This window comes from Phyllostomus discolor, chromosome 8, assembly GCF_004126475.2.
Source record: "Phyllostomus discolor isolate MPI-MPIP mPhyDis1 chromosome 8, mPhyDis1.pri.v3, whole genome shotgun sequence".
Classification (NCBI taxonomy): Eukaryota; Metazoa; Chordata; class Mammalia; order Chiroptera; family Phyllostomidae; genus Phyllostomus; species Phyllostomus discolor.
Genome location: NC_040910.2, coordinates 87895386 through 87915657, shown reverse-complemented (window position 1 = coordinate 87915657; position 20272 = coordinate 87895386). Strand labels below are relative to the sequence as shown.

Here is a 20272-nt window from a genome sequence, read left to right as displayed (position 1 = left end):
CTAATTTCAATTGAACCTGATAAAATTTTGGGTAATAGATTTTCCCCTTCTGTAAAGGAAAATAAATCTAGTGGCAAAAATTTACAGTGCAAGTTAGTTGCTCTTTCTCTTCCTAATAAAGTAGGTATTTATGAAGTGTTTCAATTTTACCATTTAAAATATGGGGAGGGACTCCTAGCTCCTACTTCTCCTGATGGCCAACTTCCCCCGATAACTGGACCTGTTCCTCTCTGTGTCTCAGTTTTTTCTTACCTTGGCAACTGCCCTCATTGCAGGCGGGTGAAGCCTTTTGATATTTTTATGGAAAACTTCCTCACTACTCTTGCTTCTTTTGGGTTACAAGCAAACATTTTATATGTGTTTGTATGCATTTCACTCAAACACCAAGGGAAAAAATACAAAAATTATAGAAGGGAAACGAATGTAGGGTTTTTCCGAGTTAAGTAGATCTCCATCCAAAGTATTATTAATAGCTGAACTAACTACAGGTATTTTTGGCTAGCATCAATTCAGTGTTTGGAAAGGTTTGTGATTTTGTGTGTGTGCGGGGGCGGGGGGGGGATACATTTTGTTGGTTTTGTTCTTGTCGGCCCTCTGCTGTCTGTCCCATGCACCCCACAACTTCACTCACAGCCTCTCCTGGGTTGCAGGCAGATGTGAGGCTGCCTGGTATCACCACCCCACTGACTTGAGTTTTCCTTCCTACCAGCTGGCCCTGCACCCTCAGTGGCCATGTATGTGGAACCATGGCTGCTGTTTTACTCTCCTTTCTGTCCAGCTGTACCAGAGTTTCTTTTCCTATTTCTAGATCCATTTATGTCCACATTGGGTGTGCTTATCTGCATGTGCATATGAAGAGTTGTCTGTGAAGCAGGATTTTCATTTGTTACTATGATTCATACCGCCAACCCATCCACTCAAAGGATGCCACATTCAAGGCACAGATGCTCGTTGTGGGGGGACTTAACTCCTAAATTCAGTCAGTAGTTTCCGAATCATTCCCAGCAGTGGAAAGGAAGACTGTTTCGTCATAACCTCTATGCACCTGGGAATATAGACACATTATTTACTGTATTCTCCCAAATCACATGTGATTCCTTTCCTTTGGCCAATATGTAATTTCTTAAAAAATTCAAGTGATTGTACCCTTTTTGAGTTTTTTACATATCAGTGTATAGGGAATCCACATGCAGGGAGATTCAAACAGTTATTAACTTTGACCAGAAGACTGATACTGGAAGTAGAGTATTGAAGGAATTTTATGGTAAATGGTTATGGTTAACCAGGTCTCTCTCTCGAAATGTCTAAATCTAATTTTGAATTAAAAATGGATTTGGGATTGCTGTTTCATTGTCTGTTTTTTTCCTTGGAGTAGGCTTTACTTGTCGTCTGATAAATTTGACATGACACGCCTTGTCATTGGCAGGTTCATGACCTCCAGAGTGAACTCGATAAAGAAAAAGAAGATACTCAGAAGAAAATCCATAAGTTGGAGGAAGCTTTGAAGTGAGTAAAATTGGAATATATTTAATTTAAAAAATACTTCTAGATTGTGAGCCAAATTAAGTAGCTAGAACGTAAATATTATATTTTTATAATAGCCTTGCTATAATTTTGTTTGAGTTACTTTTCCATCATAAATTTCTATTTTCAGAATTTCATTGCTAGCTAGTAATTTTTTTTTAAAAAGTAAAAATTAGTTCAGTTGTTTTTAAGTGATAGGAATATAAGAAAATAGAATGTAGTAGTTTCATATGCTTTCTTCTTTTTAAATAAAAACAGATTTAACAAAACAGTAAGATTAGGTCTCAGAACATTTAGAAATCCCACTGTAGAATTCTTGGAGAAATGTGGGTAATGAAATCTTCCAGTTATATTTGAAAATGAACTACTGTACAGGCATTGTTTAGGAAAGGTTTTATCTCATGATATAAAATTTAAACATGCACATTAAAATACTAGATTTTATTTCTCTTCTCCATTCATTCACTAAGATGATTAGGCCCTGCTAATTAGTAGGTTTTATCTCACAATTTTTAAGGTGAAAAACATCGATTTACTCAATAAATATGGAATTCCTACCATGACTCAGGTAATGTGTAGTCCCTTCCCAGAGGACCTTATAGTCCAGTTGGAAGGACATTCAAGAACTTTGGCAATTATACGTAAGAGCTTTAATGGGGGAAAGGTTCACAGGGTACCTGACCGAAGGAAGAGATTTAAGAAGGGAAGGCTTCCTGAACTTAGTGTTCACTCCCAGAGAACCAGTAAATGCCATTTTTCTTGACTCCCCAAACCTACAAACAGGCATCACTTACAGAAAGACCAAAAAATACTCAGGATCAAACAAACTTAACATTAAATTCTGTCTGGAAAGATTGCATAACTATTCTCTCTCCCTCATTTTTTCTTTTTTTTTTTTTCTTTTTTGTGGACACTGTGCGTGCCCTGCTGGACATTTTTTCTTAAAATGTATTGGCTGAGTTGCTGAATAGAAAACCTTAAAATAATTTGTTAGTCCAGTTTGTCTTTCTTTGACTGGCTTATTTCACTTAGCATAATGTTATCCAAGTCTATCCATGGTATTACAAAGGTAAAATTTTCTTCTTTTTTACTGCTGAGTAAGTATTCCATCGTGTAAATGTACAATAGTTGTTTTATGCACTCACCTATTGTTGGGTACTTTGGCTGCTTCCAAATCTTGGCTATTGTAAATAACACTGCAATGGACATAGGGATGCCTATATGTTTTCAAATTAGTGTTTCAGGTTTCTTCAGATGAATATCAAGAAGTAGGATAGCTGAATCATAAGGCAATTCTATTTTAAGTTTTTTGAGGTATCTCCATACTTTTTTCCACAGTGGCTGCACCAGTCTGCATTCCCACCAACAGTGCGGTTCCCCTTTCTGCACATCCTCACCAGCACTTGTGTGTTGATTTATTGGTGATAGCCATCCTGCCAGGTGTGAGGTGGTATCTCATTGTGGTTTTATCCAGTAATCTGCATTTCTCTGATGATTAGTGACATTGAGCATCTTTTCATATGTCTGTTGGCCATTGGTTTGTCCTCCTTGGAGAAGTGTCTATTCAGGTCCTTTGCCCATTTTTTAATTGGATTCTTTGGGTTTTTTTCAGTGCTGAGTTTTATAAGTTCTTTATAAATTTTGGATATTAACCCCTTATCAGATGTATCAACAAATATGTTCTCCCATTCAGTGATTTTCTTTTCATTTTGTTGATGGTTTCCTTTGCTGTGCAAAAACATAGTTTGATGTAGTCCCGTTTGTTTGTTTTTTCTTTTGTTTCCCTTGCCAGAGGGGACATGTCAGAAAAAATATTGCTAGTAATCCTTGTATCTGACAAAACAGATTTTCAAACTGAGGCTATAAGAGGAGACAAAGAAGAACACTGCATAATGATAAAAGGAACAATCTAACAAGAGGATATAATGCTAGTAAACATTTGTGCACCCAATATAGGAGCACCTAAATATATAAAGCAAATCTCAATGGAGATAAAGGGAGAGATTGACAGAAATACAGATATAGTAGGGGATTTTATTTTATTTTATTGTTGTTCAAGTACAGTTGTCTCCATTTCCCCTCACCATCCCCACTTCCCACCCTTGATTTTAACACCCCATTGACTTCAATGCATAGATCTTCCAGACAGAAAATCAACAAGGTGACAGCGGCCTTAAATGACACACTATATCAAATGGATTTAATTGATATCCTCAGAGCATTTCACCCAAAAACAACAGAATATACATTCTTTTCAAGTCACATGGTACATTTCCTAGGATAGACCACATGTTAGGACACAAACAATAATTGAGAAGATTGAAATCATATCAAGCATCTTTTCTGACCAAATGCTATGAAACTAGAAATCAATCACAGGAAGAAAACTGAAAAATACACCAAGACGTGGAAGCTAAATAACATGTTATTGAGCAATGAATGGGTTAACAGTGATATCAAGGAAGAAATCAAAAGATATCTTGAAACAAACAGAATGAGAACACAGCAACCCAAAATCTGTAGGACTGTGGGAAAGCTGTCCTAAGAGGGAACTTCATAGCATTACGAGAAACAAGAAAAAGCTCAAATAAACAATCTAACTTTACACTTAAAGGAACTTGAAAAAGAACAACAAACAAAGCCCAAAGCAAGTAGAAGGAAGCAAATTATAAGGATCAGAGCAGAAATAAATGAAATAGAGTCTAAAAAATACAAAAGATTAATGAAACCAAGAGTTGGCTCTTTGAAAAGATGAACAAGATTGACAAACATTTAATCAGACTCACCAAAAAGAAAAGAGAGAGGACTCAAATAAATAAAATCTAAAATGAAAGAAGAGAAATAACAACTGACATCAAAGAAATTCAAAGGATTGTAAGAAAATATGAACAACTGCGTGCCAACATATTGGACAGCCTGGACAAAATGGATAAATTCCTAGAAACATTCACTCTTCCAAAACTAAATTAGGAAAATTCAGAGAATATGAATAGACAGATTACACCTAGTAAAATTGAAGCAGTAAGCAAAACACCTCCAACAAACAATAGCCCTGGACCGAATGGCTTCAGAGGTGAATTTTACCAAACATTCTGAGAAGAGCTAACACCTCTCCTCAAACTATTCCAAAAAATGCAAGAGGAGGGAAGATTCCCAAGCTCATTTTATGAGGCCAGCACTATCCTAATTCCAAAACCAGATAAAGACACTACAAAAAAAATACAGTTATAGTCCAATATCCTTGATGAACGTAGATGCTAAAGCCCTCCACAAAATATTAGCAAACTGAATGCAACAGTACATCAAAAAGATCATACACCGTGATCAAGTGGGATTTATTTGGGGATGCAAGGTTTGTAAAATATTAATAATAAATGTGATATACCATATAAACAAAATGAAGGATAAAAGCCACATGATCATATCAGTGGAACACCCATTTATGATAAAAACTCTCAGCAAAATGGGAATAGGGAGAACATATCTCAACACAATAAAGGATATGTATAACAAACTCACCACCAGCATCATACTTAAAATTTCTTAAGGGCTTAATTTTAACATATTTTCATTTTACTTTTTATATTGCTCCCTCCAAAAAAGACTTCTGTTACTAGTAGCTCTTTTTTATTGTTTGAAAATATGTAATCATATTTTCATATACCATTGCCTTTATAAGTACAATTTCACCTGCATATAGAATTTTAAAAAAGAAGTTCTTGATGTTTTCTAGGTAATTCAAAATGTGCTTGAATTATTTTTTTATTTGAAAGTTTTGAAGCCAACTTTCAATGTTAGTGATACCAGGCAAATGTTTACCATCTGGTTTATTGAAAGTTATTGTAAAAAATTATTTATTTATACAAAAATTTGCAGCACCTCTTCTTTTGCCTGACTTTATCTATAGTTTTCTTTAAAATGAGGAAATTTATAAAATAGTTTTGAGGTGTTATTTTTCTAACAGTCATAAGCTTTTGAAAAAGTTTTTTTTTCTTGCTCAGTGTACATAGTGTTTATAATCTCCCATTACAGTGGAAAGCAGATTATTTACCCCTAAAGTTATATTTTTAAAGAAGTTATATTTTTAAACATGAGTGAAAAAGCCTTCCTATAAGGTTCTTTTAAATCTCCTTTATTTATCTTTAGTTGCTTATTTGCTGTTATAAATCAACATTTATATTACTAGGAACAGGGATTAATCTTCAAATAGTAATGCCTTAGAGTAAAGATAATAAAACTGCAAAGTTATAATGGCAGTGTTTTTGTACTTTTATTTGCTAGAAACTAATCTTAAAAGAAGACTTAAATGGCATACTAAACAATCTTGTGATAATTCAAAGGAGTGGGCTACATTTTGATTAGGTTTGTTTTTTAATAGAATATTGCTTACTGCAAAAATTTGGATCAAGTTGCATTAAAAGCAGATAACCTTCCTGTTTACCCAGGAGCTTGAATTTTGAATTTTGGTGGAAAGGGAAAGCTAGGTTAAATTAATCTTCTGTAGGAATTTAAAAGTATAGCTGAATAATATAATTCTAAATTAAGTTTTATATATAGCCAAAGTGAGGAACTGTGGCTCAATCATTTTCTTTGTAAGGTTAGTGAAACTATCTCAAGGAATTAATAGTGATACATACTTTAAACTGGAAACAATGTGAATTAAGGAGCTACCTAGAAAGAAGCTAAAAGGATGCATACAAACTTGAATAGTTTATATGAAGACCACTATCTTTAATGAGTGAATGAAAATATCTTTACACAGTCACCTTGATAGGAAATTTTATTCCGTTTAGAAAACAGATTTGTATTTTTTAAAACTTTCCTTATAACAGGAATTCTAAAACCTGTTCCACCACAATATAAAAATAGCCTATAATTTGTGGATATTAAAGGATATGTGGTATTGGTCTTAACCAGGAATATATCGATTTAAAGACCAGTAGCATTTGTTAATTTTCAGTATATTCTTCCTATTACTATTATTACTAATATTAAGAACTTACAATTTAAAATGTATTTTCCATCAAAATATGTTAGATATTCATATCTGTTTATAATGTTACCTCTAACAATTTAAATATTGTATTGAGTGGGAGAGCAGGAAGGAATTATTTGACATGTATGAAATAATTTTAGATTTTATGTAACTAGAATTAGATTCATTATATCAAAGTAGGATTAAATACAAACAGAAATAAATTATATTATAGTTACTTTTTAAGAAGATTTTATTTATTTATTTTTAGAGAGAGGGGAAGGGGGGAGAAAGAGAGGGAGAGACATATCAATGTGTGGTTGCCTCTCCTGTGCCCTCTACTGGGGACCTTGCGCACAACCCAGGCATGTGCCCTGACTGGGAATTGAACCAGCAACCCTTTCGTTTGCAGTCTGGCATTCAATCCACTGAGCCACACTAGCCAGGGTTATAGTTGAGTTATTTTATAAGTTTATTATTATTTGTCACTACCCTTTAAGTTCTGGGCTAATCCAAAAGAGAAATGATTTTTTTTCCTGCCATTGTAATAGAGGGTTTATGTTAAAATGAACCTATCCAGAGTCCTTGGAAGGTGAACTCTGAACATGGCATTGTCCAGTGAGGACTTTTCAGAGTATCTGTTCTTTAGCTTTATTTTCATTTCAAAACTAGCACATATTTGCTGTAGAAATTTGGAAAATTACGTAAGAGCACAAATAAAACCAAAATAGTTTTTGATCACATTTAAATAGAGCTGTTTACTCTTAATGCTATTTTACTTAATGCTAAGTACATGCCTAATGCATGTACTCTGAATACATACTAAATCTCGAGCTGTTGTAGAGTGAGAATCCCCCCTCCTGTACTCCGCTCCCCCCATTCTATTCTTCCCCCCGTTCTATTGTTTATCTACAGAATTTTCTTAGCTATTCTTAGTCATTTGCTCTTTTATTTCAATTTTAGAATAAGCTCTCACTAAAAATTCTATTGGGATTATATTTGCATTATTTTATAGATTAAGTAGAATTAGATTTTTTACTGTATCATTTTCTCTCTTCCACAAATAGCATATTTCTCCATTAATTTGTCTGTTTTAATGTTTGCTAATTAATGTTGATCATTTTCTCCATATATATTTTACATATTTTTGTTAGGTTATTCTCAGTATCCTATAGTTTATGGTACCATTTTGTATTTTATCTTTTTTAAAATACATTTTCCATTTGATGGATCCAGCTGACATTGAACTCTGGCATCTAGCAATTTTGCTGAATTTACCTTCAAAGTTTGTCTGTAAATTATCTTGGATCTGCTGTGTGGATAATGACAACAAATAATTAGTGAATAATTTATTTTCCTTTTCAATTTTCTTGTTTTCTCTGTCACCATCCTCACCTTTCTGCACTGGCTCGAATGTGGACACCCTTGGGTGTAAGGAGCACCTTAACCATGATGTGTAAGTTTTGGTTGAAGGCTATATACCCTTTGGAATATACCCAGAGCCCGGTGGTGTGTAGGAGTTAATCATCTAGTTTCTGGTTTTCTTTCAGAGTTTATCACTGCATGTGTAGCTATACATTCTGTGTGTCTGTGGAAGGAGGGGTCTCCTCTGTCACCATCTTGGTTGTCCCCCTCTAATTTGGAGGGGTTTTTTCTTCCTGAAATTTTCTTTTCTATGCTTCCACAGAACTAGAAGCATCTAACAGTTTTTTCCCTAACAGATTGCATGCTTCTTTTCAATTAATTCCCTCTGAATTGAGTCCTCCTTTTCTATGAGGATTCTGTATTTCAGAGTTCCCCAGGTTCAATCTTTAACCATTTTTTCTTCCGTGTTTATATTTGTTAAGTGATCTCAACAAGTCCCGTGGCTTCAAGTATCATATACATACTTAGTAAATCTCACATCTTTTCCTCTGGCCCAGAACTGTCTGTTACGCTCCAGAATCATTTGTTTAACATGTTATTGAATTATTCATTTTCTAATTTTTAGCATCCCTTTTTCATATCCATTTTTGTATCTTTTATCATTCCTTTGTATTTTAAATTTTCATTCTTATATTTTCATCTGTTCTTTTTTTGTCATTTGAGTTCAAGTTGGTTTTTAACATCACTGATTTGGTTTTCCGTACCTGCATTTATGGTCGTCTCCACTTCCCTTATGAATTTTATTCTGCTCTAATTTTTTTCTTTTATCCCTTCTTAATTTTAACAATTCCTCATTTTTAATCTTACTGTTTTAGATAAGATTAATCTCTTTAATCCCTCTGTCTTAGATAATTCTTAAGACTTTGTCCTCTGTTTCATAGAGACTACATGCCATCATTCAGATACTTCACGGTTTTTGACATTTATTTCTGGGTATTATACTAGATCATTTTGACAGTAGGTTTTTCTGTGTATCTGGAATGTTTTTTTCCCTGGTTTCCATTCCCAGGTTTTGCAATAGCTTTTAGACTTCAATTGTTATATCTCTACCTTGTTACTCAATCCTGTATAAGGTGAATTTTGTCCAGTTTTGATGTTTTTTTAAATTTAACAAACACATATTGAATTTCTACTGTATATGAACTTTTGTAGATATCATCTGGCATTAGTGTCCTGTGTAGAATGTTTTGGTTGTGAATTGTTCTGTCTCTGCTCCGTATTGACTTGTATAATGTATATAGTCTCTGGAAGATCTGCAGCTGGACAGAAATGTTATTTGTCAGAGGCCAGTGAAATCCCAAGTTTGTAGGAAAATACCTTTAAAAACTCTACTTTACTGATAGGATACTTTTTTATAACCCATATGGTGAGGCTCTCTTTTCCTGAATGAATGTGAATCCTGTAGTTCTTGGTATATTGGTATTTCAAAGTCAGGTTTCTTCTTTTTTTATATCCATCTACATTACCTTAGCTGTGGAGAAGCAGGTCCTTGTACACAGTACACCACTATCCATCCTTTACTCTCAGTCCAGGTGTTTTCTGGGGCTTACAGGCTCTGAATGGATGCATACAAAACATCAGTACATTTTACTGTAATGTTTTCCGTTATGTGGAAGAATCTCCCTGTCAATTAAAAAATTTTTTTTTCAAGACACAGAATCTTTGACCTGAGGAAGAAAGGAGTTGTCTGTCTACATCATTTTTCTCAGGTTCTATTTCCTGAGACTAAGTTACATTTATTCTCAGGTGGATCTGTATGGATATATTTTTTAATCAATTCACTTCTATTTGCTTGGTATTTTTGGTGATTCCTCCCAGGTTTTTTTATTGTGTTGTGTTATTTGTTTATTTTAGTTCTTACTGTCATTAGGATCTGCCCCCTCCCCAACCCCACACTTACTTCCTCATTCTCTTTAAGTACTGTAGTGAGTGCCGAGAGAAACTATTCAGGAAGTGTTGCCACATGTCATTCTGTATGTGAACACTATTATTGTTAACTTAGTTTTTGATAGAATTTTTTGAAATGTATTATATACCCTCCCATTCTTTTTGTCATTGCATAATAAAACCCATTTATGCTAAGTCTACATCAGTTTTAGAATCAATTATTGTGATTTGCTATAGATTCAATTATAGATTAGTATGTGTGACTAAAATCTAAATACACAGTGATCTTCCCATGACCGTGAAATTTGATTTTTTTAAAAAACAAATGTTCTTGAGCTCAGCTTGCTTTGTGGTCTTTTGACTCTTTTTCAAGAGAATAGTGAGACTTGCAGAGCAGTATGACCTCCTGAGCAGTGTGATGCTGTTAGCTTTCTGTAAAGCTAGTAAGTGAGCCCTGACTGGTATGGCTCAGTGGGCTGGGCGTCATCCTGCAGGCTGAAAGGTTGCCGGTTCAATTCCTGGTCAGGGCACATGCCTGGGTTGCAGACCAGAGCCCTGGTTGGGGGCATGCGAGAAGCAAGCAGTTGATGTTTCTCTCATTGATGTTTTTCTCCCTCTCTTTCTCCTTTCCTGCCCCTCTCTCTAAAAATAAATAAGTAAAATCCTAAAAAAATATTTTTAAAAAATTAGTAAGTGGACCAAAGACTGACTCAGGTCTCCCAAATGTTTTTTCTTAACTCCAAAAAATCCCATTCTCTGTTGCCATGAGTGTTCTTTGATTTTTCACACCACTGATACATGCTTTATATCACATAGACCACAGCCAGCTCCTTCTGAACTTTTATTTTCCTCTCCCCCTTTAAAAAAATTCTGGACAATCTTTGTTAATGGAGTATCTAGGGGAGTGTGTGTCATCACTTTGTCATCATCTCCTCCTACTCCCCAGTAACCTATCACTAATTGCATGTAAAATTGGTGCTATTTCTAGTCTTGCAACCCCAAACCAAAATACTGTTTCTAATTATAATAATGTCCATGTTTTAAACCTTTACTTTTTTGTGTCCTGTTAACTTCTGAGGTGTGTCCTTCCTCCAATCCTTCCAATGGTTTCTGGCCTTCTCTCACAGTTACTGCATGTTTCTTCATTGTGCAGTCGAGTTTAGACCCCTTGTTGTTGAACTGCACTGGTCATTCTAACATGTGGGCAAGAGTAGGTATCATCTTAAAAACCCCTGTCTCAGCCTCCCCCACCTTCGTCTGTGATCCTTTCTGTCCTTACTTTTATACTCAGATTTCTCTACAGTGATCCTGCTTACCACCGCCATCTCATCTCCCACTTCAGTTCTTCAGTCTGCTCCGGTCTGGCTTTTTTCTCGTACCACCAAAACTCAGGGTGACCTCCTGTTTGGATTTTGTTCATTTCCCTTGCTTAAAACTTTCTCTTCTTCAGTTTTTGTGACACACAATCTTCTGATTTCCTTCTTTCTGTTCAGTCTTCTTTATATCTTCATTATACTCGCTCTAGAGTCTCTCCTTAGACAATCCAATCTAAGCTTACAGCTGTAGAAACCAATCTAATACGCCATCCTTATTGCAACAACTTACAAATGGATATCCTAGTCTCAGATCACTTACTTCCTTAATTTTCTTTATAGGATTTATTGCTGTATGACATTTTAGTATGTTTATTTATTTCCCACTTTTTACATTTCACTTTTAAATTCATTTTCTATAGGATTCTAGGATGTTTTATAAGCCATTCCTTTTCCTTTGTTTTTTTCTCCTACTTGCTGCTCTTATCTTTGATGCTTCTGTGCTTTCTTCTTACCCATTTCGATGTTTCCATTTCGACTTCATGCTTTCCAATAGTTGTTACAAATTCCTGAGCTGCAGGTTGAGTCATTCTGTATGTGTATTCAATTAGGCCTGTGAAATATTTTGAAAAATATGAGTTCTTCAACATGATAAAATCAGAAGATTTCACATGAAATTTGGATTTCTGCTTTCTCTTGACACATGCAGGATCCAGCAACACCAGGTCATCTCTCTTCATAGCTGGGCCTGACTTGGATAGTGCTTGGATTAAGTCGTAAGGGAAGTTACAAGCTTTCAAAGAATCATTGTCGTCAATGATCTGTTCTTTGCACAATTAAATTAGTAATCATAAGGAAGCAGTCGGTTTTCTTTTAAAACCCTCATCTTAGGCCCTGGCTGGCGTAGCTCAGTGGATTGAGCGCGAGCTGGGAACCAAAGTGTCCCAGGTTCGATTCCCAGCCAGGGCACATGCCTGGGTTGCAGGCCATAACCCCCAGCAACCGCACATTGGTGTTTCTCTCTCTCTCTCCCTCTCTCTCTCTCTCTCTCTGTCTCCCTCCCTTCCCTCTCTAAAAATAAGTAAATAAAATATTTAAAAAAATAAAAAAATAAAAAAAATAAAACCCTCATCTTTGTAAAGTTAAGGTTGTACTTTAAATAACAAATATTAAAAACTGGAAGATCATGAAGGTATTGTTCATCAGATGTTACAAAGTATCTGTAATCTGGTATCTCAGCTGAAGTGAGCTAAGCCTCCACCTCAAGAGCCAGATACAAACAAAGTAAACATGAAGAAAATATAAGAAATGAAGAGCAGAAATCATTGAAATTGGAAACACAATGCAGAGCATCACCAAAATCACTTTGAAAAGTACCTAATAAATTATATGGGTCTCTATCACACTAGTCAAGAAAAGACTAAAAGGAAAAAAATAACCATAAGAAAACACTTACACCATGGAGCATAACTACCATATTTTGCCATGTATAATGTACACTTTTTGGCCAAATTTTTGAGGGAAAAATAAGATCGTGCATTATACATGGGTATAATTACATACCATGGGTATAGTAATGAGTACAATAGTCCCGTATATAATGCACACAAATACCATGGGTGTGCATTATACAGAGCAAAATACAATACATGGAGAGCATGATGTTTTATTCTCCTCATTTTATTACCTCACCCCTGCTCCACAGTTTCATATATATTGAGGTAAAATTCCCATCACATAAAATTAACCATTTTAAAGTGACATTTAGTGCATTCATAGTGCTGTGCGCAACCACCACCCACATCTAGTTCCAAAACATTTTCTTCACCCCCAAATAAATCTATGTATTCATTAAACAAGTTAGTTCCTGCTCCCTCCCTGCTCCCAGATCCTCACAACCATCAATATGCTTTCTGTCTCTGTGGATTTACCTGTTCTGGATATTTCATACAATTGGAATCACACCATCTGTGACCTTCTGTGTCCGTCTCCTTTCACAAGCATGGTGTTTTCCAAGTTCAGCCGCATTGTAGCGTGTATCGTTCCTTCTTTATGGCTGAATACTATTTCACTGTGTGTGTATATCATAATTTTCTTATCCACTCAACTGTTGATGGACATTCGGTTTCCATCTCTGGGCTATTGTGAATAGTGCTACTAGGAGCTCTCACGCACAAGTATTCAAGTACCATATGCAGTTCTTTGGGTATATACCTATGAGTAGGGTTGCTGGGAATCCTGTTTTTTCTTGTACTTAGCTTCTGTTATTGGTCTTCAAAATGATACTCGGGGAGGCAGCAGACATAGCTCCCTTTTGTACAACTTGAGGCTGCTGCTATAGCCCACGAAAAGAGAGCAACTACTAAGAACTATGTGAAGGGCTTCTAGGCATTTGGCAAGGATTTTTTTTTCTAGTGGACTAGTCTGTTCCAGCATTCAAGCTATTGGTTAACCTATTGTTTGATAAATACAGAATTATAACTAAGAGTTGAATGTTCTAATGTGGTATTCCTATTGAATTATGGTAAGCATTTAAATTGGGTAAGTGGCCCTTCCCTACTTTGGGGTATTTTGCCTATGTCTCTTTGCTAGGTTTCATAAACAAAATTTTTCCTTGCTGATCAGTGCTAAAAGTACTGTGACAGATATTTACCATCCATATCCTTTCATGTATAATTATTATAGTAAAAATAGTAAATTAAAAATACCACCACCTTATGCCAAGAGGGTTATAATAAAAGTGTTAGGTTATTACACAGTCTGGCTCTTGCACAGTATGAGAGTGCTGTCACATTTTGCTAGAGCAGCTCATTTACATAGCAATTTTAATTTTACTGTATTTTTGTAAAGCAGGAAAACAATGTCAATGCTAGTGATAAGAAATCAGATCTTACAAACAAAACATAATCGAGAGGAGATAGGAATCATTGGTCATGTGGAAAGCAGTGCCTCTTTAAGCTCAATTTCACATTGGTCTTAAGCCTCTGTATTTAAGTATAAGGAAAAAAGCAAAATTAAATAATGATAGTACAACTGAAATACTAGAAAACATTGTCAGTGATGTTACTTCTCACAGTTCTGTTGGCTGTTAGCTATCAGGTGCTTGGGTTTTTTCATAGGACTCAGAAAATAAGTTTCATCAGTAATATATTTGTATAATCTCTCAATTTGGTATTAATTGTAATAGCTGATCTTTTTCTGATGGTGTCCCCAAGGTATGATCTGAAACAATGGCTTACATACCGGATGTATGTGTCCCTGTGTGTAGTAAAAGTCATCTAGGGAAGGGGGTGGACATTGGCTGTAGAGATGGAGAGTGCAGAGAGCATGTGAAGAAACCCATGAAGACGAGCATAGCTGGAACAGAAGGAGGGTCCAGATTGAGGAGGACCCCAAATCCCCCCAAAGGTGGGGCGGAAGGATGTACTTTTTCCCATGGGGAATGAGGCACGGCTGATGGATTGGTAGTGGTGTGGTATGTGATGAAAGTGGCATCTGAGGAAGACTTCCTTTCCTGAATATTTCTCTGCAATGAACTAGGATTTGAAGGAAGGACAGAAAATTTTCTGTTTTCAGAAAAACAGAAGGAAGGACTAGGATTTGAAGGAAGGATGGGCTGGTGGAGGAAAGAGAGTTTCCCTGCCTGAAGGAATAAGATGTTTCCGGGACATGAATCTGGTAACATATTAATGTCCAAGCATGAGGTTAGGAGTAAAACTAAGGCATCTGATTTTCTGGAAGAAAGATTTTGTCAGAGTATAATAAACAATAGATAAGCAAATGTCAAACATTTCCATCCTTCAGAAAACATGCTTTTATTTCCTGACTGAATTTCCTTTATTCCTCACCAAATCATAGTTCATGAAATTTAATGAAGAAATTTTAAAATTAGTGACTTATACAAATTTGAATCCTCTAGTTTTTTATTATTGATATAAAATTTATTTATTTTAGGTGTGGAAGACAGAAATGTCAAGGAATTTTTGGAGAAACTTTCAGTAATTTGAACCATATATCTCTATTCTTAGTGAAAAATGAAAACACCCCAAAGGAGGTTTTATGTGGAGTAAACCAGGTCTGGAAATGGTCTGTATTGAAAGACCTAATGGCCTTTTGATGTTTGACTTTCTTTGATTTGGCTTTTGCTTTTTAAAGGGGTGCTATGTGATCATAATTAGAAACATTTCAAGTTCTTTACTTGGAAAGTTAATTGTTCTTTAGCTTGCTCCATTGTGACTATTGTAGTTTTGAATGGTGGTAGTGTTTGAAACTATTACTAAGGACATCCACCTTGTTTAGTAGAGAAAGTTCCAATTCATCATGAAAGCTTTATCAAACCCCTAACATGCAGCATTCATTTTGCAGATTGTGGCTTTGATGTGAATATATATTTATTACATATCTAAGATGTTTCATGTTAATAATTTTCTAAGTAATTAATAGGAATATAATAGTTTGCTTTTCTTGTAACTGGTATCATTATGTTTCAGGTTGGAAATTACTGCTAAATTCCTAGAAGGCACTGCCAAAATTTGTATTTTTTTGTTTAAAAAGTTTTTAAGTGTTGTTAAAAGCTGTTCAATTTTGCATCAATACAGACATTTGTGTGATGTTGAGAAAAATTATCCCTATACTTTGGAAAGTGCCTAAAAACTCTGAATATAATGTTCTTCTTAAAAATAGCTCTCTCAAGTCTCAATGGCGGTGGTGGGGGCCCATCTGTTCTCTTTTCTGCGGGCTGCGTGAGCATCTGAAACCATTTTAGGTGGAGGGCATCACAGTTTCCAGTTTACTGTAAGCATTCCTTAGCCCCAGTGAGCGTGCCGACAGAGCCCTCCCTCTCAGAAGCACGATGGAGAGTGGGAAGAGGACAGAGCTATGTTGTGACCTTGTTTCCAGTGGAAAAGGAGCTTTCCCTTCTGCTAAGTGTTCCTTTGTAGATACGTCTTCACAGAGTTCTGCGTTTCTTCTCGCCAGACCCCCCGCTTTGGATGAGCATCAGTGCAGCGTGACGGTCGCCAGGCCTCTATTGACAGGACATTGGTGATGCTATTCACACCATAGGTGTCATTCATAACATGAAAGTGTCATAGGGTCATTGGATGCTTTCTTTAGGAATTCATTTTGCAAATCCCATTTTTAAAAAGTAGTTTTTATATTTAGCCTCTTGAGTTTTACTACAATCAAAATTTACTTTAGCAATGAAATGTGGTGAAATAAATGCAATCCTGGTGCAGTGGTGATAAACTAAGAAAATATAGCACTTTACTTAATGTTTTATAGTTAACAAAATAACTTTAATATGTGTTCTCTTATTTTATCTTCCAAAGAATCTTAACGTGGTTGTTTGTTACTGTGTGCATTTTAACCAGCATGGAGCTAGCCTTTCCACCTGGGCCTTCCGATTCCCCTTTTAGGTCTCTTTTCCTGATAGAATGCTGACTTTTGTGTCACCCAGTAGATTTCCTTTTCTGCTTCTTTCCATGACTTGATCAAAATGATTCATTGATGGCAGCGTATACTGGCTATGTCATTGTTTATTTCCCAGTTCCCAAATGGGAGAACAGGCCTGTCTACAGCTTCTGACAGCCTCCTGTCACGTTCTCAGCATAGGCCCACCGCCCCCTCTCTGCCACGCTCACTGGGTCTAGAGTGGGCACCTGACCTACAGGCAGCACGTTCATTTTACTATTAGGTACAAAAGTGTAAGGTCACACAGCGAATAGGTGGAGGTGCCAGGATTTGCAATTGTGTGTTTGGCTCTTGGGTCCCTGTTCTTCAGCATTGTTCTATACTGCACTGCCGTCCTCCCTGAGCTCAGGAACGAGGGAGGGGAGAACCTGGAGGCTAACTGCATCAGTGCAGAAGCTGGAAACATGGGAAGTTACTATGACCGAGATTGGCTGGGCAGCCACTATGGACATGTGCAAGCCAAAGTTCTGAGTAGTTAGTTATGTTGACGCCAAGAGGGAAACGGAACAGGTGCACAGAGGGCAGAGAAGCTGTAAGACATGCAACCCACGTTTAGAAAAGCTTTGTCCATTCTAGGGCCATCTCCAGAGAAACGCTTCTCCAAGACCTCACGTCTTTGTAGCGTGCAGCCATTTTATTTAGGTGGCGTTAGTTGGAAGGTATTTTAGAATTTTATTTAAATGGTTATGTTTATTTATAAAAATAGAGTAAATGTAGCCTATACAATTTATTATAAAATATTTATTTAAAAACACACTTATCTTAGATCAAATAAAGGTGAACTTGAAAGTCCCCTATGTCAAAATCATCACAAATTCTTACTAACAAAGTCTGAATTAGTATGGGAAAGCATACTTCTATAGATTCCTTAAGAGTTTTAAGGAAGATTATTCATGAAAAATAAGGTTAATTTTATATATAAATTAATTAGGAACACCTGGGGTTTATTCAGTAGGAATAAATTTTTCATGTAAACTTGTATAAAATCTGAACATTTTTTAACATTTCTTTTTATTTCAGAGGAATTAGCAGCCAATTAATAACACTACTTTCCCCTCTCAGATTTAGAACTAATTTGAAAAAAAAATAGAAGACAGATACATGGAGTTGTGGTTTATTTGTGTGCCAACATGAGGCTTGGGAACCCTGCTGCGCTGGGTGAAATGTGCTCACCTGGTCACAGCCAGAGGCATCAACCAGAGCCTGTGTAAAGCAGAGGGCCGTGTTCCTGGAGAGGGGAAAGGGGCTGAACAGGCATTTACCATTGCTTCTCCAAAGCCGGCGATTGTTCCATTGTTCGTGTGCTTGCACATGGCCAAACGGGGGAGAAGTTTTCTTCCTGCTGAAAGAGTTGAATGCTTACTTTATGGGCACAGTGAGTTCCTCTGGTCCTTGTGTGCTCCTAGTATTGTGTTCCTATCATTGTATAGCTCTTATTACACTGACTATAGTATGGAGTCTGTTTTCTTTCCCATACTGGGAGCAGGTACAATGCCTTGATTATTTTTGTATTTCTAGCTCCCAGCACAGATCCGGGCATACAAGAGGTATCAAGTAAATGCTTGATGAACATTTAGACTTTCAAATGTCTAAAAGTAATTTGGCATACAATTATTAATGTTGTATAAGGATAAATCATAGTAAGAACCTAGTTGTAAGATCAATTAATTAACATCAAACAGTGATTCATTAAAATTTACATATATGTGTAATGGTGTAAAGAAATAGCACGATAAAGTGAAGCATCTTTGTATTTTGAGGTCAGATGGGCTGTTTTAATTTCTCTTTCTGCCATTAACTATGTAAACTTGGACAAATCACTTAACTCTTCTAAATTTTATTTTCATTTGTGGAAAAAGTAAATAACTTTGAATACTTATAAAAATGGAATGGAATAATGTATGAACTGCTTAAACTGTGATGAGCATAGTAAGTACCCAAATGTTCATGCTACTTTATTTGCAAAGACATTTAGAAATTATGGTTACACTATAAATACTACAGTTTGCAGCAGCATCAGTCACTAACAGTATTGGAAAAGATTGTGAATTTAAAATATACTTCATATAATTTAGAGATCATTTATGATAAGCAGAAAAACTTCTCTTAGTGATATTACATTTATACTTGGTAAATACAGTTTTTCTACTTAAGTTGATCTACTGTGCCTAGCAATGAATGTCAGTGAGAATATTTTCCAGCTACTTTGAAATATTAAACTGCCCAGGGACAAGGCATGGGTGATATTTTGAAGGAAATAAATATTTCAGTTTCACATTTCAGCTTTTTTTCTTTATTCCTTTGATCTGGCTTTGGTTTGCTTATCATTCTGCTTGAATGACTTCACGCTGCCTTTTTCTTCTCCCAAGTAACAAGAAGTGGTCCTGCTCCTATTTCAAAATATTTAGGCTTTGTCATTTTATGGGGTGAACGTGTATTTCTTATTATTTAATGATATACTACTGCCCATAAAGTAAAATGCATTGGTGGGTGTGTATGTAGCTGTGCGTGTATGATGTATAATTTATATATGGAACTTTTAATCAGTACTTTCTTAAATGTAAGAAACATAAAAGGAAACAACATAGAATTGGGATTTGTTTTGAAGTTTAAAGGTTTTAAAGGAAATTTTCTTCACTATACCCTGTAGCTGTTTTATCTTTAAGGATCACTTTCTTAAGGTTTTCTTATTTTATCATAAAAATGTCAATTGCTTTCCTATTGGCTGAGGTAGAGTTCTTTTAATTTATTTGTAATCCCGTACTATAGGCAGAAATTAGCTTAACACAAAATTATTATGGAAAACTTTAAACTGTTTAAATGTTTCATTACATTTACCTATATTGCTTTATTTTATACTTTACACACAGATCTTCTGATCTTCTGAGACTGGTTTTCTAGTATGGACTCTCACGGCCTCTTTCCATTTATGTGTAACTAAAACACTTAGAATCTGTCACAAAATATATATAGAATTACACTACTATTTGACTTTCTTCTTGCATTTTTCTTCCGCCTCAGATTGTAGTTTCTCCAAGATAGGAACCATTTCTTAATACTTGTCAATTTTCCGCAGTGTTTGACGGTGTGAATCTCAGGCTTTGCTGTAGGACCCTTGCCTCAGCAGCTAGAACATGCTAAGTTACTAGGAGGCTGATGCCAGGATCTTTTGAATCATGATTCAAATCCAGTTGACTTCAAAGGATTTATGGACCTCCTAGCAACTACCAATCTGTTTTCTGTTTCTGAGTTTGGGTTTTTTAGTTTCCATAAATAAGTGAGGTCATACAGTATTTGTCTTTGTCTGTCAGATTTTACTTAGCATAAGTAAATTTCATAAATGTCAGGATTTCCTTCTTTATTCCTTAATAATATTTCAGTGTGTGTGTGTGTACATCTTCTCTATCCATTCATCTGTTGGTGAACACCTAGGTTTTTAAAAAATGTTTTGGCTATTGTAAATGATGCTGCAATGCACATGAGGGGGGTGCAGTTATCTTTTCAAGATAGCGATTTCATTATCTTTGGATACATATCCAGAAGAAGAATTGCTGGCACACGTGGTAGTTTTATTTTTCATTCTTTGAGGAACCTTCACTGTTTTCCACAGTGGCTGTATCAGTTTACATTCCCACTGACAGTATACAAGGGTTTCCTTCTCTTCACTTCCTCACCA

The 20272-nt window shown here is 35.7% G+C and overlaps 1 protein-coding gene across 4 annotated transcripts in view; it reads left to right on the top strand.

The window, feature by feature from the left end:
- CEP112 (centrosomal protein 112) overlaps window positions 1–20272 on the top strand; it is a 334383-nt gene that overhangs the window by 100080 nt on the left and 214031 nt on the right. For all 4 annotated transcript variants that reach the window (XM_036033460.1, XM_036033461.1, XM_036033459.1 and 1 more), the window contains one exon: window positions 1427–1506. In XM_036033460.1, coding sequence (XP_035889353.1) covers window positions 1427–1506 — 80 coding nt within the window. The remainder of the gene's footprint in view (window positions 1–1426; window positions 1507–20272) is intronic.